The sequence below is a fragment of the Oncorhynchus gorbuscha genome, linkage group LG05 (genome assembly GCF_021184085.1).
Source record: "Oncorhynchus gorbuscha isolate QuinsamMale2020 ecotype Even-year linkage group LG05, OgorEven_v1.0, whole genome shotgun sequence".
Lineage (NCBI taxonomy): Eukaryota > Metazoa > Chordata > Actinopteri > Salmoniformes > Salmonidae > Oncorhynchus > Oncorhynchus gorbuscha.
The window spans coordinates 36,662,651-36,685,440 of record NC_060177.1 but is presented as its reverse complement, the minus strand read 5'-3'; the positions used below and the strand labels follow the sequence as shown (position 1 = coordinate 36,685,440).

Sequence of the window (22,790 nt, the reverse complement as noted above, 5' to 3'; positions counted from 1 at the left end):
AAACCATGGCTGCTGCCCAAACGGTTACTGTTACTAGGCTGTGGTGCGTTTTCATGTTGAAACCTCCAGGACTGACTTTACTGAATGCAGCCACAGCCTGGCCAGCTAGGGACATGGCTAACTTTCCCTACCATTGCTTCATTGGCAACATAAGCTCCATATCTCTTTGCACCAGTGCAAAGTGTACATTTTGGAAACAATTTATTTGACAATCTGGTTAACAATATGGTTAGCTTATTGTTTAGTTCTTGTCCATCAGCAGATCTATGGACACTAGCCACCACCCTTTTTAGTTTTGTCCATCCAGTGGTGTAAAGCGCTTTAGTAAAATTACTTTAAAGTACTACTTAAGTAGTTATTTATGGTATCTGTACTTTACTAATTTATATTTTTTACAACTTTTACTTCACTATATTCTAAAATGAAATAATGTAAGTTTTACTACATACATTTTCCCTGATACCCAAAAGTACTCATTACATTTTGAATGCTTGGCAGGACAGGAAAATGGTCCAACTCGCTGACTTATAAGGAGAACAATTGGGTACTTTCCCTACCACTGGGTTCATCTTGTGTGAGCATGGTTGGTGAAGGTGTCAGAAATGATCAATACTAGAGTCTCTCACTAAGCATATTCCCCTGGCAAAGGTTTAATAATTAACTAAAGAATGGCTTAGTCAGATTATTGCACTTTCTCGTGAAAAATATCCTATGACAAATAAGATTCCTTAGAGATATGCCTTGAATTACCCATCTTATGCATTGGGAACCTTTAAAGGGAGCCAATGGTTCAGAGGGGAATGCGATAATGATGATGCACCACAGAATGGGATTGTCAACCAAGTGCATTCATAGGCATTGGTCAAATAGACCAGAAGTGTTATTGTCAACCATTGGAGGCATTGGTCAATCACTGTATTTGTGACCGACAGAGTTTGAACCCGGGACTTCTACAAGTGTAGTCACACAACCATCTCTGTTACATATCAATGTATCCAAGGAATATCTATAGTGCGGACAACACTGTCCGAGTCTTTGAAATGACACTGAAGATTTGACGTGCTGTCCTCTTTCTGAGAGGGGGCTGACAGGCACCTACATTATTGAACATGCAGGCGTTATATGGGTTTTTCCATGCATTGGCAGTGTTACATGTTGGTTCTAATGGGAGCACACACATTGCTGATCCATTTAAGCCATTCTGCCTTGTGTTTTGATACAGATATTCTAAATACACGAGCTTGCTCCCCTTGTGTGGGTGTATTGACCTTGAGTTACAGACCTGAGCCTATCCGCGTACCACTATAAACCACTATATTTACACATAGACAGACAGGTAGGAAAAACCTCACTATTCCAAGGCAACGGAGCTTAAGAGATTTGAGTCCACCCCCGTGCGAGGTTTAAGAAAGGTCCTTGTCGGAAGAAAGCAGTCAAAGATGGAGCAATACCCGTATGATAATATTTATAGGTGCAGAGAGGATAAAAGAGCTGGGGCAACCCTCCTTCGTCACTAAATCAAAAGGGAGAACCCAACAGGTGAGTATGTTGACTTTGCAGACTTCTGTGTACACTGCTGATCTCATTGACTATCTCTGCCTGTAAATGTAATTCCTTAGTGTGTGTGTGTGTGTGTGTGTGTGTGTGTGTGTGTGTAGCCTAGTGTATATCTGAATGGCGTGCGTGTTTTCCCTGAATCTTTATGTTTGACTGTAATGTTTGTATTTGTCATGCTCAAAATAGATGATACAGCTTGTGGAGAGAGGAAGAACTTGATCTGGAAGGGTTCAAAGACAGTATGCACTTGGAATAGTTGAAAAATATTTTCATCACTTACTGAGATCTTTTCGACGTGACTAATCTGAGTAGAAGAAAAATATGGGAAAACTATCATTGATAAATTGAGATTGCAATGCTCATTTGAATTCTAATGGTTTTAAATTGCGTGAATGTTAAATTGTCACTATTGTTGAAAAGTTGAAAGCCTTTCATGAGATTTGATATTCAAACTAAGATTCTGATGTAATGTCTCTTAATTAACAATCTCTTAATTGTCTCCCCTTTTCACCTTCTAATTTACTTTGGTACCCGGGCTGTAGCTGTTTCTAATGCAATAACATAATACTACAATAATAACAATACATTTTTCCTCATTTCAAAAGACTCAGTCTAGCACATCATTTCAGGGCATTGCCGATCATTTGATAAACTAATTGACGGTTTAATCTGAACATTTAATGTAATCTAATTCAACATCATTTTGCTGATACATTTGTCCTCCCTTCTTCCCTCCCCTGGATGCCCGCATTAAATTACATCAAATTAAGTTTTATAGACGATCTTATCTTGTCCGTGGCAGAGTAACAATAGCCTTAAGCTCATTCCATTCATCCTAGCCACAAAGGTCTAAGAGGGCTATGTTGATGTAGAACAACATCTATTCTCTTTCCCAATGAGCGGAGTAGCTTCCAACGACATGCTATCTTTTTCCTCACAAATCTACTATTGGTTTTGGCTGGTGACCAAATAGAAAATGACTCATCTGACCTTGTCTGTATTCTTTAGGTGATTTCAGTATATCTTAGATTTTGACAGGATTATCTCTGACAAACATCTTTAATAGACCCACAGCAATTGAAATATTTTTATCTCATTTTTGTTTTTACATTGAACCTTTATTTAACTAGGCAAGTCAGTTAAGAACAAATTTTTATTTACAATGATGGCCTACACCGGACGACGCTGGGCCAATTGTGCGCCGTTTCTATGGGACTCCAAATCACGGCCGGCTGTGATACAGCTTGGATAAGAACCAGGGACTGTAGTGACCCGTCTTGCACTGAGATGCAGTGCCTTAGACCACTGCGCCACTCAGGAGCAATGTCCTCTGAGTGGTTGTGAATCCCTGATTGAAATGGTAGATAAAATGTCCATTGTGAGACCAAGAGGGGACGTTATGTGGTCTGAGAAAATATCAGTAAGGAAACCTGACATTATGGCCATAATCATATTCAGGTTATAAATGAATAAATAAAATGTATCATATAATAGAAGTGATACAATGGGTGAGGTACTTTGTCTGGTGCTTTGGCAAATGTGACACACATAACCCTATATGCCACCCTTCATATAGGATTACATTTCCTTAATGATTTGGGGTGGCCTTATAAAGGGAGTCTGAAGGCCTTATAAGATATACTTTGTTTAAAGTGTGACCTGACATGCTGACCAGACCGATCATGAGTGTCTATGTGCTACATCGCACGCATGTTGATTTTGTCCACCCACACCAGTCGTAATCAGGACATGCAGGTTGAAATATCAAAATGAATTCTGACCCAACTATATTAATTTGGGGACATGTCGAAAAGCATTAAACATGTATGTCTATTTAGCTAGTGTGCTGTTGCTAGCTAATTTGTCCTGGGATATGAACATTTGGGTTATTATTTTACCAGAAATGCACAAGGTCCTCTACTCCGACAATTAATCCACAGATAAAAGGGTAAACCAAGTTTGTTTCTAGTAATCTCTCCTCCTTCAGGCTTCTTCTTCTTCTTTGGACTTTATATGGTGGTTAGCAACCAACTTTAAGGTGCATTACCACCACCAACTGGACTGGAGTGTGGACCTCTGTTAATCTTTCAATCACCCGCAAGGGTATTTGCTCCTAAAAACCAATGAGGAGATAGGAGAGGCGGGACTTGCAGCGCGTCAAGCATCACAAATAGAACCAAGTTCTATTTTAGTGCCTGGCTATGCAGACGCGCCCGAGCAGTGTGTGTGTGTGCAATCATTGAATAACATCGGTGTAAATTTATTTTGTAACGCTTGCGCATGTGCTGAGAGAGGTGTGGTCAGAATGTAACATGCCGATCAGAGCGCTAGCACATGTGCCATCGCAAGCATGTTGATTTTGTCCAACCACACCAGACGCGATCAGGACACGCAGGTTGAAATATCAAAACAAACTCTGAACCAACTATATTAATTTGGGGACAGGTTGAAAAGCATTAAGTATTTATGGCAATTTAGCTAGCTAGCTTGCCTTTGCTAGCTAATTTGTCTTGGGACTGGACTGTGGACCTCAGTTCATCTTTCAATCACCCACGTGGGTATATGCTCCTAAAAACCAAGGAGATGGCACATTGGTAACATGCTGACCACACCGCTCACGTTACAAAATAAATGTACACATACATGTTATTCAATCATTGCACCCACACTGCTTGCGCGTGTCTGCATAGCCAGGCTCTAAAATAGAATTTGGTTCCATTTGTGATGCTTAATGTGCTGCAAGTCCTGCCTCTCCCATCTACTCATTGGTAACATGCTTACCACACCGCTCTTGTCGCATGCGGGTGTGGCAAAATAAATATACACATACATGATATTCAATCATTACACCCACACTGCTCGTGCACGTCTGCGTAGCCAGACGCTAAAATAGAACTTGGTTCTATTCTGCTTGACACGCTGCAAGTCCCGCCACTCCCATATCCTCATTGGTTTTTAGGAGCATATACACATGTGGGTGATTGAAAGATGAACTGAGGTTCACACTCCAGTCTAGTTGTTGGTGGTAATGTACCTTAAAATTGGTTGCCAACCACCATATAAAGTCCAAAGAAGAAGAAGCCTGAAGGAGGATAATTAATCTGTGGAATAATTGTTAGAGTAGAGGACCTTGTGCATTTCAGGTAAAATAACATCCCATGACAAATTAGATAGCAACAGCAAGCTAGCTAAATTGCCATAAATGTTTTATGCTTTTCAACATGTCCCCAAATGAATATAGTTGGTGCAGAGTTTGTTTTGATATTTCAACCTGCGTGTCCTGAACCCCTCTGATGTTGGTGGACGCACGCGTGCGAGGGGTCTGATCAGCATGTGTTTCCCTGCTGTGTCGCAGATTCCTGAAGAGACCTGTTCTCCTTGTGGAAGCATTATGTACTGCACCCACTTAAAGACGCTGCAGCTGGTCATCATGGCAATGCTGTGGGTGACACCAGTGAGGGCGGGGACAGAATGCAGGTATGGCTGCCGACTAAACAACATGACCATCACCGTGGAGAGAGAGGACTGTCACGGAAGCATCACCATCACCACCTGCGCCGGCCTGTGCGAAACGACGGTAGCTAAATCGGGATAGACAGTACTTATTTAGGGTTATGTGTTTATTAGGTGCCAAACTGGACAAGACTGACTGAATCAGGGAGGGCCTACTTGGCCAATAGGAAACACATTTTTATTTTCTGATGCACAAAGTGTTCTGTTGAGTGCCCTAATGAACACACCCCTGTACAATTGTTTTTCATTACATTGAGTTATATATATTTTTGGTCTCAAGTGGCGCATTGGTCTAAGGCACTGTATCTCAGTGCAAGAGGCGTCACTATAGTCCTTGGTTCGAATCCAGGCTGTATCACATCTGGCCGTGATTGGGAGTCCCATAGGGCGGTGCACAATTGGCCCGGGGTAGGCCGTCATTGTAAATAGGAACTTGTTCTTAACTGACTTACCTAGTAAAAATAAATAACAAAAAATATATATTCTGTTGCATGTGAGCTGTTGTGTAATATATTGTAGTGCAGCCATGCTACATTTTCGGCTGTTTAATTTAATTGACTAGGAGTATGTGCTAATTGAGCTAAATCATTCATTCTACTATTTGACTTTGCACCAGGTTGCATCAGCAGCCCTTTGATATATACTGAACAAAAATTGAACACAACATGCAACAATTTCTAAGATTTTACTGAGTTACAGTTCATATAAGGGAATCAGTCAATTGAAATAAATTCAATAGGACCTAATCTATGGATTTCACATGCTTGGGTAGGGTTCAGGCCCACCCACTGGGGAGCAAGGTCCAGCCAATCAGAATCAGTTGTTCCCCACAAAAGAGCCCCCCCAGACAATCCCGCAGGTGAAGAAGTCAGATGTGGAGGTCCTAGGCTGGTGTGGTTACACATGGTCTATGGTTGTGAGGCCGGTTGGACGTACTCTAAAAGATAAATTCTCAGTTCTCTGGAAACATTCCTCCAATTTAGCTAGCTTTCCTCCAGTCAGTCTCCTTCAAAACTTAAGACATCTGTGGCATTGTGTTTTGTGACAAAACTGCACATTTTAAATTGGCCTTTTGGTGTCCCCGGCACAAGGTGCACCTGTGTAATGAGCATTCTGTTTAATCAGTTTCTTGACATGCCACACCTTTCAGGTGGATGGATTATATTGGCAAAGGAGAAATGCTTACTAAAAGGGATGTAAACAAATTTGTTCATAACATGAGAGAAATAGGCTTTTTGTGCATATGGAACATTTCTGGGATTTTTTAAAATGTCAGTTCTTGAAACATGGGACCAACACTTTACATGTGGCAATTCTATTTTTGTTCTGTGTAGATCACATTGACACCAGAAGAGTAACACTATGAATTATGCAATAATTAAAAAACATGGTTTCCATTAGCCAAATCCCAGATCGGTTTGAGTTGTCTTGCCAAGCCCTATGGTTGTCATGCCATGAGTTGACTATACATTACAACATATCTGGGAACAGGCCAGTGTTCTGATGATGTCAATTTACCTGTTTTTGGCAGGACCTGAACTATCAGAGCACATGGCTGCCGCGCTCCCAGGGGGTGTGTAACTTCAAGGAGTGGTCCTACGAGAAGGTCTACCTGGAAGGCTGTCCATCCGGGGTCGACCCCTTCTTCATACCTGTTGCCAAGAGCTGCGATTGCATCAAATGCAAGACGGACAACACTGACTGTGATCGCATAAGCATGGCAACACCCAGCTGCATAGTAAACCCACTAGAAATGTAATACTGTAGTTAAGCTGTTGCAGCAGCCAGTTTGACTATTCTATGGTACCATTTCCATTGTTGATGTGCTATCGCAATAAAAACACTACTTTGAGTAAGTCTAAAAGTATTTACTTTTAGAATATACTTAAATATCAAAAGTTAATGTATAAATAATTAAACTAACCAGACCGCACTCACTTTTTTATTTACAGGGGCAGGGTCCAACAAGATATAATTCACCAATGAATCATGTCATTAGTGAGTCCACCAGATCAGAGGCAGAAGGGATGTTCTCTTGATAAGTGTGTGAATTAGACCAGGGATGTTCTCTTCATAAGTGTGTATGAATTAGACTATTTTCCTATCCTGTTAAGCATTAAAAATGTAACAAGTACTTTTGGGTGTCAGGGAAATGTATGGAGTAAAAAGTCCATTATTCTCTTTTGGAATGTAGTGAAGTAAAAGTAGTCAAAAATATAAAAAGTACAGATAACCAAAGAAACTACTTAAGTTGTACTTCACAACTGTGACTATGGGTAATTTATAACTACCCAAAAATATACCTAATAGGTCACAGAAAATAATTCTGAAATTGCACAGAACACCCTGTAATGGAGATTATCTGTGGTAAAGCAGCAGCACTTGTTTTGACCTCTTAACACCTTGTGGACATTTCTAGGAAACTGTTGCAAAACCACACACATGATACTGAAGAGGCCACCAGTCATCACCGATAATTATTACAAACTTTTGGAATCATTTGTTTTAATATGAATTAAGACCAATGTAATTGACAGCTGTGGGCACAAAGAACATATGTAATCACCAATCAAAACAAGTGGAGAATTGCAAAAACCATAATGAGGAAAGGCAGAAAATGAAACATGGAAAATTCTTCAGGCATGCATACTTTCGAAAAAGGTGGAAACAAATCGCCGCCATATACCTCTTTTTCCTTGCATGAGTTCTCGTAGCGAGGTACCGGCAAAGTATGCGCACACACTTTCTTGAATCGATCCTCTCGGGCACAGGAACTAAACTACATATGAAATGCTTATAACACTTGAACACTTGGTTGAAACCATTGTGGGAGTATTATTTCTTATTCATTTACTCTTGATACATCTTGTGATATCTTGATTTGATTAAGTATCTTTTGGCAACTTCAGACCATTTCTTATTCGGTCCCTTCTCTTTCTACAGGAACCAAAAATGAGAAAAATAACAGAACAGTCATAGTTCAAAGCCTAAGGGTAGGGGAGACTAGCCAGCGTACTTGTTGCGGATGATCTCTCCCCCCTCCACCTCAACCTGCTCGTAGAGCCACTTGCGGTCACAGCGGCACTCTACGCCACACCTGCGGGAGCTACACTCGGGGCAGGGGTAGAAGCAGCCCATGCAGTCCGCATCCAGGCAGTCACACATGTCCTTGCCACAGGAGAGCAGGCGGCCTTTGTTGTCATACACTTTGCTCTTCGCACCAATAGTCGGTCTGCAAATACACAAAAACAATGGGAACGTCTGACCTGACTAGTCTCTCCAGTAAAAAAGGCAACCATTTGAAATGCAATAATGAAAACAAGCATACGGTGCAAGCCTTCGAGGAAGCCATGCAGTGATGGATTCTGGAAACATGTTTCCACTCTCACCGGTCAGTGTTGGAGGAGATTCCTCCTCGTCCTCCACCTCGTTTTTTGCCATCACCTCTTCCCTGCAAAAAAAAAAAATAATAACTGAGTGAATGTTGATAGATGAAACAAGGGGTGAAAACTAAAGTATCTGAAAAACAGCACTTAACTGTGAAAAAAAATCACCAAAAATTGCTGTATTCTGCAACAGGATTTACACTAACATTAATTTATAGGGGTGACACCCATCTGTGAGGTGATTAAAAAAATAATAATAATTGACACACCTTGCCAGTATCCCGGGTACTATGTCGTTTCTCCTTGACCTTGCTCTTCTCCAGCGTCTTAGCCCTCTCCCGGTCTGACGGTGCACCGAAGCGGTTAGCCGCACTTGTGTCCTTGGTCATCATACCCCTTTTTCGTAATTCAGGCTGCAATATTTTTTTAAACATAGTTCTTGTAGTCTAGCTGAATACAAAACAAAGACAATAGGCTAAACTGGGTTGAGCAACTATGAAACCATACATTACCTTCGATGAATCAGCACCGAAAATGGTGGGCACGGCATCTTCCCTAAGAAACTGTTTGCCATTGTAGTCTCGGAAACAATCTGGGTTAAAATGTTCTGAGCAGAGGCAAGTGTTAGGTGTAGGGATGAAGTTTTTCATCCCCAAACTTTGTACCCATTGGTTGGCAAGCTGAGGCTTACTGATGGGGAACCTGAGAAGAATAGGACAAGAAACACTACTTAACACAAGCATGCATTCTCTTGCGTACGCATAAACACACCAAATGTAGCTAGCTTGCCAACTCAATAGCGGCTAGCTGACAACAACATTTGAAGAACGACTTAGCGAACGTTAGCAAACTAGCCAACGTTAGCTTGAAGTTCTTTACTCCTTACCTGTAAAATCGTATTTCTGACCCTTTGATAAACTTGTTGGTGCAGCCGTTTACTGCACAGGTGACAGGCATGATGAACCTCGTGCTTGTGCGGTCTGATGTCAATTTATTTATTAGCAATATCAAATATCGGAAGCACCGCTTCGAGTCCAACGCAATGTGTTGGTTCTTCTTCTTCTTCTATGATAAAATTGCGGTCTGCAAACAAAAGTTAAAGGTGCATGCCGCCACCTACTGTGCTGGAGTGTGTCGTAAATCACGGTTTACAAGATGAGCTCCACATTTCTAAATCCTCTTACCGAACTCAGCACTTCTGAGAAAATAAAAAATGAGCCCTACTAACTTCCAATACACCCTCCCACATCACCAAAATCCCTTCCACACCCCACCATCCTCAATGACTCTTCACTTCAATCTTTCCATCTCTGTTCCTCTGCATACACATTACGGACAAACTGCCTACATTCAGACTTTAAATCATTGGCCACTTAAATAAATGGATCACGAGCCACATTAATAATGCCACTTTAATAATGTTTACATATCTTGCATTACTCATCTCTTATGTATATAATATCATCTATTGCATTTAGCCTATGCCGCTCTGCCATTGCTCATCGATATATTTATATGCATATATTCATATTCCATTACTTAGATTTGTGTGTATTAGGTAGTTGTGGAATTGTTAGATTACATGTTAGTTATTGCTGCACTGTCGGAACTAGACGCACAAGCATTTCACTACACTCGCAGTAACATCTAACCATGTGTATGTGACCAATAAAATTAAATTTGATTTTAACATACAACAATATTACAACACATGCTCCACCATTTCATCGACCATACACTCCATACACACACAAACCATTCACATGCTTGCCAACCAGCTGCAATGACGAGTTCAATGTACAATGTCCTAGGTGCAATGAAGAAAACACCCCCTCCTAGTCTGACCTATGAATCTTGGTCCACCGACCTTCCTTTGGAGGACATATACTGTAAATGACGGCCCTTTGGCTCAGAGTCCCATCTCCTCTGCCACACATCTATCAAAATGGCTCTGATCTTACATTTCACCTCACCTCTAACGAGTGGAACATTAATATCAATTATATCTTGTTTTAAAGCTCTTTTGGCTAACTGGTCTACAATTTAATTCCATTCCACACCCGAATGGGCTGGGACCCAGCAGAATCTCACATCTACACCCAGCCCCTCAATTCTGCATTATAACCTTAATACCTCCAATAGTTGGTCACTCCTATTAGATTTTCCAGATGATAAACTATTCAATACACAAAGGGAACCTGAGCCCACTATAATTCTGACAGGTTGTATGTCCTCCACCCACTGGAGGGCAACTACTATCGCCAACAATTCAACTGAGTATACTGGCAGTTCTCTGTTAATCTTCTACATATCTGCACATCAAATTCAGGAAAGTAAACGATAGCTCCTGTGCGACTCACTATTTGGGTCAATGGATCCATCTGTAAAAAGCGCTAAAAATGCATAAAAACTTTGACCAATGTAATTGTCAACCAGTGTCACTATATGATTGTCTTCTGACTAATCTTTCCTTTTCTCTACCAAGGTTAGATCAACAACAGGATCTTGGAGTAACCATATTTATGTATTTTTCTCCTTTGCACCCCATTATTTCTATTTCTACTTTTCACATTCTTCCACTGCAAATCTACCATTACAGTGTTTTACTTGCTATATTGTATTTACTTAGCCACCATGGCCTTTTTTGCCTTTACTTCCCTTATCTCACCTCATTTGCTCACATTGTATACAGACATATTTTTCTATTGTATTATTGACTGTATGTTTGTTTTACTCCATGTGTAACTCTGTGCTGTTGTATGTGTCGAACTGCTTTGCTTTATCTTGGCCAGGTCGCAATTGTAAATTAGAACTTCTTCTCAACTTGCCTACCTGGTTAAATAAAGGTGAAATTAAACATTTTTTAAAAATGTATAAAAAAACAACAACATTCATAACCAGAGATCGAACGCATAAGATCCACCACCTTCTAACACTTTGTTTGAACAATTATGCTCTTTCGATGTAAACTCAGCAAAAAAAAGTCCTCTCACTGTCAACTGTAATTATTTTCAGCAAACTTAACATGTGTATATATTTGTATGAACATAACAAGATTCAACAACTGAGACATAAACTGAACAAATTCCACAGACATGTGACTAACAGAAATTAAATAATGTGTCCCTAAACAAAGGTTGGTCAAAATCAAAAGTAACAGTCAGTATCTGGTGTGGCCACCAGCTGCATTAAGTACTGCAGTGCATCTCCTCCTCATGGACTGCACCAGATTTGCCAGTTCTTACTGTGAGATGTTATCCCACTCTTCCACCAAGGCATTGATGATGCTGTGACACACCGCCCCAGACCATGACGGACCCTCCACCTCAAAATCTATCCCGCTCCAGAGTACAGGCCTCTGTGTAACGCTCATTCCTTCGACGATAAGCGCAAATCCGACCATCAGCCCCGGTGAGATAAAACCGCGACAAAAGCACTTTTTGCCAGTCCTGTCTGGTATAGCAACGGTGGATTTGTGCCCATAGCCGACATTGTTGCCGGTGATGTCTGGTGAAGATCTGCCTTACAACAGGCCTACAAGCCCTCAGTCCAGCCTCTCTCAGCCTATTGCGGACAGTCTGAGCACTGATGGAGGGATTGTGCGTTCCTGGTGTAACTCGGGCTGTTGTTGTTGCCATCCTCTACCTGTCCCGCAGGTGTGAAGTTCAGATGTACCGATCCTGTGCAGGTGTTGTTACACGTGGTCTGCCACTGCAAGGACGATCAGCTGTCCGTTCTGTCTCCCTGTAGCGCTGTCTTAGTCGTCTCACAGTGCGGACATTGCAATTTATTGCCCTGGCCAGATCTGCAGTCCTCATGCATCCTTGCAGCATGCCTAAGGTATGTTCAAGCAGATGAGCAGGGACCCTGGGCATCTTTCTTTTGGTGTTTTTCAGAGTCAGTAGAAAGGCCTCTTTAGTGTCCTAAGTTTTCATAACTGTGACCTTAATTGCCTACCGTCTGTAAGCTGTTAGTGTCATTCCACAGGTGCATGTTCATTAATTGTTCATGGTTCATTGAAAAAGCACGGGAAACTGTGTTTAAACCCTTTACAATGAAGATGTGAGAAGCTATTTGGATTTTTACGAATTACCTTTGAAAGACAGGGTCCTGAAAAAGGGATGTTTCTTTTTTTGAGTTTGAGTTTATATCGCTCATTGAACCATATACCCAAATATTTGTACTTCAAAACTCTCCCCATAGGCTGTCCATACAGAAACAACAGTATATTATCAGCAACTTTCTTGTTTGAGAAGAACATACAGCAAGATTTTTCCACCCACAATTTTAAACTCCAGTTATTCGACCATCTTTCAACATCCAATATCGCTTGTTGAATAGAAGTTCACATGAGAGATATTCCTTCTCCTCTTCCAAATAGCTCCATCCTCAGCATATAGACAAGTTCCAATACCCTTACCTACATTTGAAAACACATCATTAATCAAATTGTTTAACAGAACAGGACTAAGAGCACCACCTTGAGGAATACCATTGTCAATTCCATAGGCATCAGATATATTTAATCCTATTTTAAAACAAAGAGCGATTAAATAAGGCCAAAACACAGCTATATAGTCTCCCACCAATACCAATTATTTCTATATTAATCAGTGGGGCTCCCGAGTGGCGCGGCAGTCTAAAGCACTGCATCTCAGTGCTAGAGGAGCAACTACAGATCCTGGTTTGATTTCAGGCTATATCACAACCGGCTGTGATTGGGAGTCCCATAGACCTTTGTTCTTAACTGACTTGTCTAGTTAAATAAAATAAAAAGCAAAGAGTGATTAAATAAGGCCAAAACCCAGTTATATAGTGTCTTGGATATTGTGTTACATAGGGCCACTCAAAGTCAATCTTATATGAATCATTGTTTATTGTCAGCGCCCTGGAGAGGTTCCAACCAACTCAATGCACCATAGTACACATCAATCAGGAGCTCTTCCTGGGCTGACCCAGCAGTTGTGTTATATTTTGGCTATACACAGACAAGTTATATTTGCATGATTTAGCATAAATCATGTGGTCCTTCTGTAGCTCAGTTGGTAGAGCATGGCGCTTGTAACGCCAGGGTGGTGGGTTCGATTCCCGGGACCACCCATACGTAGAATGTATGCACACATGACTGTAAGTCGCTTTGGATAAAAGTGTCCGCTAAATGGCATATATTATTATTTATTATTATAACTAATGAATCATTACCGTTTTGTTTAATTCATGTAACCGACAAATACTGTTTCATAACATGTGACAGACCAATACCTCATGAGGCTTCTCCTCTCTTAGCTGAGACCTTGAAACCGAGATATCTTTAGTTTGTTCTCAAACAAAGTCATTCGTTTTCAAAACACGGTCTGGGTGTACTGCCAAATTGCAGCCACTGATAGGGGTGATATGTAGTCAGCCACTTGCATGAACACAGAAATTGGTTATTATAACAGCATATAAATAGAACACAGAAACGTGTTATAAAGAAAAGCACAAACACTAAAATTCCTATTACAATAGCCCTTCTGCACATTTCTCAGACCTTGGACCCTCCCTCCTACACACTGCTGCCACATAGGAACACCTTGGACCCTCCCTCCTACACACTGCGGCCACATAGGAACACCTTGGACCCTCCCTCCTACACACTGCGGCCACATAGGAACACCTTGGACCCTCCCTCCTACACACTGCTGCCACATAGGAACACCTTGGACCCTCCCTCCTACACACTGCGGCCACATAGGAACACCTTGGACCCTCCCTCCTACACACTGCTGCCACATAGGAACACCTTGGACCCTCCCTCCTACACACTGCTGCCACATAGGAACACCTTGGACCCTCCCTCCTACACACTGCTGCCACATAGGAACACCTTGGACCCCCCCTCCTACACACTGCGGCCACATGCCCATAAGCTTGACACCTGTAACATCTTAATGTGTTCGGCACATAAGCTTGTACAGGATACCTTTATATATCCTTTATTCACTGTCAGGCAAAGACTCAACTTCAAAACTCAAAAGAACAGACAATGACTCTTCTGTTTCCCCACTCTCACCACCCTGTCTGCGTCGCATTAAACGACGAGCATCACATACCCCTGGGAATCTTTGCCCTCAGCTGGTCAACTTTGATATCTACTGCTACCCCAGTTATCACTGCTTTCATTGGTGCCCTTTTCTTGAGAATGAAACTATTCACTTTTATTTCCCCCATTCGTTTTACTTCGAGCGCATTCTTCCTCTGCCCAACAGAACCACAAACAATTATCACTAGACCTCTTCTAGTTACCCTCACCGATTCCACATGACCAAACTCTTTTTTCATCCACCGTGAAACCACAAATGGATCAGCCAAAAGGCGAATCACTTTTTCCATAAACTTCACTCCTACTGTCACAGACTCTTCTTTATCCTGATCATCCGTGCACACCTCAATCTCCAATAACTTTACCGCATTTACCACCTCCGATACTTCACCCTCATTCACTTCCATTTCTCCTCCTGTCTTCAGCTCCCTCTGCTTACATTTTGTCCCCTTCTTCTTTAACAAACCACCTCCCTTTTCCCCAATATTCTTATCCCACTCAATCCCCCCCCTTTCTCCCTTCTTCTTTAACAAACCATCTCCCCTTTCCCCAATATTCTTATCCGACTCAATCTCCCCCTCTCTTTCTCCCTTCTTCTTTAACAAACCATCTCCCCTTTCCCCAATATTCTTATCCAACTCAATCTCCCCCTCTTTCTCCCTTCTTCTTTAACAAACCATCTCCCTTTTCCCCAATATTCTTATCCAACTCAATCTCCCCCTCTCTTTCTCCCTTCTTCTTTAACAAACCATCTCCCTTTCCCCCAATATTCTTATCCGACTCAATCTCCCCCTCTCTTTCTGTTAGACCTTCTCCCCATCTCAATTTCCCTTCATTCCTCCTCCGTTTTCTAAGTATACGTCTCCTCATGCTAAAACTGCACTACTCCTGACCGCCTTCTCCAGGGACTCCATTCCATTTCCTCACTTTAGAGCGGGTCACTCGACTATTTTATCAATCTAATAGATAATCTTTGTTTCCTTTAGTGTGCACAACCTACCGGAAATGATAGCGTTTATTCTCCATGATTACGTGATATCGTTTATTCTCCACGATATCGTGATATCGTTTATTCTCCATGCCCATCTGTTCCAATTTATATTACAAAGCAACAAGGGAAACATGGAAATACATTCTTTATGACCGTGTTTTATTTCGCTTGCATGTCTATTTTCTGTAATCAAGGGCTCGTATGTAAAAGATACATTGATCTCAGCATGACTCCCTGATAACGGTTAATAATGCGTGAATTATATCGTTTGCGAAAGTGCCCACATCTTCCAGAAATATTGCCGCGCTCAGAACAACTGGGAGCTTGGAACTCCGAAAAAAAAACGAACTCTCCTTGAACGAGCTCGATTTGAACGGTCACCCGAATTCCAACTCCAGAACTCGGGCCTATTCTAGATCTCCGACACGAAGAACACTGAGGTCATGATTTTACCGTATTTGTCCGAGTTCACAGGTGTTTTGAACGCAGCATACATTGCGACCCCTCTTCAAAATGGACCGAGTTTACAAATTGTTGTCGTGACGTCATGTGCAATCGATCAGATCAGTTTTGGTCAAGGCCGGGGGGTGGTGCAGTTAAATATGTGGCATTCGCAATAATGTATTCATTTTAGCTGTATCTAGGCTATGTGTGTCAAAACTGACAAATCTTTGTGGCTTCGCCTGAAATGTATTTAGGCCTAGCTCTACCTATTTCCTGCTCAAGTCACATGATTGACTACACCGACCGTGCAGCAGGACTTCGTGGGATCTGTCTGGCTTGTCGCTACGAAACGGGGTGACTATCGGTAACAAACTCAGGCAAGCCACCAAATCTGACCTTTTTGTGTTGCGTAGGATAGTTTGTTTTCTTGAAATGTCAGTTTGGACCTTATACAGTTGTCTTTTCTACTTCTGTCTACTGGAATAGCTAGCTGACGAACTTGGTAGCTAGAATTCACAGCCAGCCAGAGTTAGCCCTTGAGCCATAGCTAACGGTAGCGTGCTATAAGCAGGCATGTTTTCGTTTACGGATAGAGCTCACATTAGTTAGTTAGCTCTTCTAAATAGCTAGTTATAGAGAAACTGCGCACGAGCCACAGAATAACGTGGTTAAGGCAATGCCTAACAGTTCAAATGTGAAGTGTTTATGGAGTTTAAATGAGTTGTGGCTAGCTTTCTGCGTTAATAAACAACTTGCTAACAAGTTAGCTAGCTACTAGTAGTTACCTAGCAAACGCTACCTAGTTAGTTAGCTAACTAACGTCAACCTCACTGATGTCGTCAGAAAACCATATAGTTTGCTAGCATTTAGCTATGTAACTACCCTCAATGGTCACGATGACATGATTGCGAAATAATAAGTTGGGATCTTGCCATAAGATTGCAACACAACTTCAATAGCTGGACAGTGACAGTGTTGTCACAGATTGTTCACCTAGTCGGCTAGGGGATTCGAACAAGCAATCTTTAGGTTACTGGCCCAACGCTCTTCACAGCTGGGCCACCCTGCTGCCCGGTGCTGCATTTGACAACTTGATGGTGACTAATGATGCCTGTGCTCAATTTGTCAGACTCAGAATTTTTACAAATGAGATTAGTTGTGTTTTTGATCATGGTTGTTCAATGTGATTGTGATACATAGCTAGCAGATTGCAACGGGCTAACAATGTTGTGATGTTCCATTAGCGGTTACAGGATAGGTACTGTTTGGCTTAGCACAGATTATTTGCAATCAACCTTAACTTGGCAACACTCTTAGTTCTCGATTTGGTCAAACATGTATATTTTAAAATGTCGAATTCCATGTGGTTCGTTTGTATTTCGAAAATGCTCTGATAAACATTTTTGGGCTCCATGAAGTAATCCAATCCAACAATGTGTATGCTACCATCTTGTCCAATTCAAATCTTCTCTCATCAAATCAAACTTTTATTGGTAACATACACATATTTAGCAGATGGTGTAGTAAAATGCTTGTGTTCCAAGCTCCAACAGTGCAGTATTATCTAACAATACACACATCTAAAATGGAATTAAGAAATATATAAATATTAGGATGAGCAATGTGGCATTGACTAAAATAGAATACAGTATATACATATGAAATGTGTAAAGAAATATGTAGACATTAAGGTGACCAGTGATTCCATATCTATGTATATAGGGCAGCAGCCTCTAAGGTACAGGTTTGAGTAACTGGGTGGAAGGTGACTAGTGATGGCTACTTAACATTCCTGATGGCCTTGAGATAGAAGTGGTTTTTCAGACTCTCTGTCCCAGCTTTGTTGCTCCTGTATTGACCTCACCTTCTGGATGATAACAGGGTGAACAGGCTTTTACTTGGGAGGTTGATCTTTTTGGCGTGCCTGTGATATCAGGTTCTATAGGTGTCCTGAGGGCAGATAGTGTGTCCCCCTGTGATGCGTTGGGTAGACCGCACCACCCTCTGGAGAGGGTGGCGGGCGATGCAGTTGCCGTACCAGGTGGTGATACAGCCCGACAGGATGTTCTCAATTGTGCATCTGTAAATGTTTTAGGGGCCAAGCTAAAAAATGTTTTCAGCCTACTGCGGTTGAAGAGACACTGTTGTGCCTTCTTCACCACACTGTCTGTGGGGGTGGCCCATTTCAAATCGTCAGTGATGTGTACACCGAGGAACTTGAAGCTTTCCACCTTCTCCAATGCGGTCCCGTCTATGTGGATATGGGCATGCTCCCGGTGCTTTTTCCTCAAGTTAACGATTAGCTCCTTCATTTTGTTGAGGGAGAGGTTATTTTCCTGGCATAACTCCGCCAGTGCCCTCACCACCTCCCTGTAGGCTGTCTCGTCATTGTTGGTAATCAGGCCTACTATGGTTGTCACCTGCAGACTTGATGCTTGAGTTGGTGTGTGTGGTTATGCAGTCATAGGTGAACAGGGTGTACAGGAGGGGGCTGAGTACGTAACCTTATGGTGCCCCTTTGTTGAGGATCAGTGAAGTGGAGATGTTGTTTCCTACCTTCACCACCTGGGGGCGGCCCAAGTTGCACAGAGCGGCGTTCAGATACAGGTCCCTGAGCTTGGAGAGTACTATTGTGTTGAAGGCTGAGCTATAGTCAATGAACAGCATTATTACATGGGTATTCCTCTTTTCCAGGTGGGATAGGGCATCATCTGTGGATCTATTGGGGTGGTAAGCAAATTGAAGTGGGTCTAGGGTGTAAGGTGGTTATGATCTTTTAACTTCTTGATGCACCCATCCTGTTAGGGGGATCGTTTTTGTGGGCCGCGTTGATAGCACTGTGTTGTCCTCAAAGTTGGCAAAGAAGGTGTTTAGCTTGTCTGGGAGCAGGACGTCGGTGTCCGACTTGGCTGGTTTTCCCTTTGTAATCTGTGATTGTCTGTAGACCCTGCCACATATGTCTGAGCCGTTGAATTGTGACTCCACTTTTAAATAAAATCTATTTGTCACATACACATAGTTAGCAGATGTTAATGCAAGTGTAGAAAAATGCTTGTGCTTCTAGTTCCGACCATGCAGTAATATAACCTAACAATTTTACAACTACCTTATACACAAAAGTGTAAAGGAATGAATACGAATATATACATAAAAATATATAAATGAGTGATGGCCGAACAGCATAGGCAAGATGCAGTAGATGGTATAGCATACAGTATATACATATGAGTTGAGTAATGTAGGGTATGTAAACATTATATAAAGTGGCTAGTGATAAATTGATTACAACAATTTTTCCATTATTGAACTGTCTCTGTACTGACGTTTTGTCTGTTTGATTGCCTTACGGAGGGAATAATTAAAATGTTTGTATTCAACCATGATTAAATGCGGTGGTTTGCACTTTCAGTTTAGCGCGAATGCTGCCATCTATCCATGGTTTCTGGTTTGGGTAGGTTATAATTAGAGGTTGACTGATTATGATTTTTCAACACCGATACCAAAATAATTTTTTGAAATGTGTAATAATGACAATTACAACAATACTGAATGAACACTTATTTTAACTTAATATAATACATCAATAAAATCAATTTAGCCTCAAATAATTAATGAAATATGTTCAATTTGGTTTAAATAATGCAAAAACAAAGTGTTGGAGAAGGGAAAAAGTGCAATATGTGCCATTTAAGAAAGCTAACGTTTAAGTTCCTTGCTCAGAACATGAGAACATATGACAGCTGGTGGTTCCTTTTAACATGAGTCTTCAATATTCCCAGGTAAGAAGTTTTAGGTTGTAGTTATTATAGGACTATTTCCCTCTACAATTTGTATTTCATTAACCTTTGACTATTGGATGTTCTTATAGGTACTTTAGTATTGCCAGTGTAACAGTATAGCTTCCGTCCCTCTCCTCGCTCCTCCCTGGGCTCGAAACACAACGACAACAGCCACCCTCGAAGCATTGTTACCCATGCAGAGCAAAGGAAACAAGCACAGGCTCAGAGCGAGTGACATTTTGAAACGCTATTTCCGAGCGTTAACTAGCCAGCCATTTCACTTCGGTTACACCAGCCTCATCTCGGGAGTTGATAGGCTTGAAGTCATAAACAGCGCAATGCTTGACACACAACGAAGAGCTGCTGGCAAAACGCACGAGAGTGCATTCCGATTTAATCGGTCGACCTCTAGTTATAATAGTAATTGATTGAGACGGGTATGTCCACCCCTTCTATAAGATAATGGCGGCCTGCAAACAAATGTTAGAGGTCCACCTACTGTACTGGATGGCGTGCGTAGTCAATCATCCATCCCTGTCCAACCTCAATAACCCTAAACATCTATCTATCCCTCTCTTCCACATACTGGTACTTAGAACAATACATCAACACATGCTTCACTGTTTCATCAACCATACACTCCAGTGGGTCCACCGCAAAGTGCAGTATGTCATTATGACACTCACCTGTAACGATCAATGAGAAAATATTTTAAATAGACAAGATGGCGGAGTACACGATGTTGGATTACTTCATGAAGGAAAACATGGATTTATTTTAATAACGGAGCATTGTCTAAATTCAAACTACCCACCTGCAACTGGACAATGACTTTTTAGAAGATACAGTGCATTGGGAAAGAATTCAGAACCCCTGAACTGTTTCCACATTTTGTTAACAGCCTTTTTCTAAAATGTATTTGTTTTCCCCCCTCAATCTAGACACAATGTCCCATAATGACAAAGCAAAAACAAGTTAAATTTATGTAAGTATTTAGACCCTTTACTCAGTACTTTGTTGAAGCACATTTGGCAGCGATTACAGCCTGGAGTCATCTTGGGTATGACGCTACTTGCTTGGCACACTTGTATTTAAGGTTTTTCTCCAGTTCTTCTCTGCAGATCCTCACAAGCACTGTCAGGTTGGATGGGAAGTGTCGCTGCACATCTATTTTCAGGTCTCTCCAGAGATGTTTGATCGGGTTAAAGTCCGGGCTCTGGCTGGGCCACACACTCCTGCATTGTCTTGGCTGTGTGCTTAGGGTCGTTGTCCTGTTGGAAGGTGAAGCTTCGCTCCAGTCTGAGGTCCTGAGCACTCTGGAGCAGGTTTTCATAAAGAATCCTGACTAGTCTCCCAGTCCCTGTTGCTGAAAAACATCCCCACAGCATGATGGTGTAAGGTTTCCTCCAGACGTATCGCTTGGCATTCAGGCCAAAATTTTAAATTTAGATTTTATCAGACTAGAGATTCCTGTTTCTCATGGTCTTAGGTACCTTTTGGCAAACTCCAAGTGGGCTGTCACCTGCTTTTTACTGAGGAGTGACTTCCGTCTGGCCACCCTACCATAAACGCCTGATTAGTGGAGTGCTGCAGAGATGGTTGTCCTTCTGGAAGGTTTTCTAATCACCACAGAGGAACTCTGGATCTCTGTCAGTGACCATCGGGTTCTCGGCCATCTCCCTGACCAAGGCCCTTCTCCCTCGATTGCTCAGTTTGACTGGTCGGCCAGCTCTAGGAAGAGTCTTGGGGGTTTCAAACTTCTTCCATTTAAGAATGATGGAGGCCACTGTGTTATTGTGGACCTTCAATGCTACAGAAATGTTTTGGTACCCATCCCGAAATCGGTGCCTCGACCCTATCTCAGAGCTCAACGGACAATTCCTTCAATGTCATTGCTTGGTTTTTGCTCTGACATGCACTGTGGGACCATATAGTTCTGTGCCTTTCCAAATAATGTCCAATCAATTGAATTGGACTCTAATCAAGTTGTAGAAACATCTCAAGGATGATCAATGGTAATTGGATACACCTGAGCTCAATTTAGTCTCATGGAAATGGGTCTGAATACTATGTAATACCTTATGTAAACAATGTATTTCATTTGTAAAATGTCAAACCTGTTTTTGCTTTGTCTTTATGGGGTATTGTGTGTAGATTGCTATTTTATATTTAAAAAAATCCATTTTAGAATAAGGCTGTAACAAAATGTGGAAAAAGGTTTGACCAACTTGAAAATGAAGATAGTATTGTTATGGTTGGTCTCAAATTTTCGGTGCTTCGCCAAACTGTACCTATCCTGTAATGCACATATGTCAGAGTCAAGGCCCGCGGGCCACATCCGGCCCGCGAGAAGGTTTTTTACGGCCCCTGGGATGATCTTGATTTGTTATTAGAACCGGCCCGCAGACCGCAGCAAGCCGGCAGCCCGCAGATCTTTTACACGCACCAATACTACATTTCCCACAATGCAACGGTGACGCACCGAGCAGTAGGCTGCTTCATTTCAATATTTATTGGCACAGCAGTTGTCAGCATCACAGTAAAATTAACTTTCAGATACCCATCAAAAATGGCAAAACGGAAGGTGGACACTGAGAACCGGGGGTTTCAAACAAGGTGGGAGTCGGAGTATTTGTTCACGGAGGTAGCTGGAAAACCTGTGTCTTCTGTGTGGAGAAAGTGTGGCGGTACTGAAAGAGTATAATCTGAGACGACATTATGAAACGAAACACGCGGACAAAAACAAGAATATGGACATGGAACAAAGGCTACAAAAGGCAGAGGAATTAAAACGAGGCCTCAAATCTCGACAGGCTCTGTTCAAAAAAGCCAAATCACAAGGCCAGGCTGCTGTCAAGGCCAGTTTTATTTTGGCAGAAGAGATCGCTAAATCAGCCCGGCCATTTACGGAGGGGATTTCATCAAAAACTGCATGATTAAAGTTTGTGACGAAGTTTGCCCAGAAAAAAGGCAACTCTTTTTAAATGTGAGTCTGAGCAGAAACACCATTGCCGAGAGCGTAGACCAGTTGTCCATCA

The 22,790-nt window shown here is 41.8% G+C and overlaps 3 protein-coding genes across 8 annotated transcripts in view; 2 read left to right on the top strand and 1 right to left on the bottom strand.

The window, feature by feature from the left end:
- The first annotated feature begins 1,424 nt into the window (after positions 1-1,424).
- On the top strand, positions 1,425-6,922 carry fshb (follicle stimulating hormone subunit beta). Its single transcript, XM_046349792.1, has 3 exons — positions 1,425-1,539; positions 4,913-5,134; positions 6,602-6,922. The coding sequence occupies exons 1-3, from the start codon at positions 1,456-1,458 to the stop codon at positions 6,827-6,829; spliced, it is 534 nt and encodes a 177-aa protein (XP_046205748.1). The 5' UTR covers positions 1,425-1,455; the 3' UTR covers positions 6,830-6,922.
- Positions 6,923-7,555: 633 nt separating this feature from the next.
- Positions 7,556-9,532, bottom strand: LOC124035906 (ADP-ribosylation factor-like 14 effector protein). Its single transcript, XM_046349791.1, has 5 exons — positions 9,343-9,532; positions 8,969-9,158; positions 8,726-8,869; positions 8,460-8,521; positions 7,556-8,302 (listed from the first exon to the last, which is right to left on the bottom strand). Exons 1-5 carry the CDS (start codon positions 9,411-9,413, stop codon positions 8,074-8,076), a joined length of 696 nt encoding a protein of 231 aa, XP_046205747.1. The 5' UTR covers positions 9,414-9,532; the 3' UTR covers positions 7,556-8,073.
- Positions 9,533-15,572: 6,040 nt separating this feature from the next.
- LOC124035905 (oxysterols receptor LXR-alpha-like) overlaps positions 15,573-22,790 on the top strand; it is a 36,743-nt gene continuing 29,525 nt past the window's right edge. The window contains exon 1 of one of the 6 annotated variants that reach the window (XM_046349785.1): positions 15,573-16,327. The gene's annotated coding sequence lies outside the window, so the exon portion shown is untranslated. Of the gene's footprint in view, positions 16,338-22,790 lie in introns of all 6 variants that reach the window. The other 5 variants (XM_046349784.1, XM_046349787.1, XM_046349788.1 and 2 more) reach the window with 5 other exon arrangements.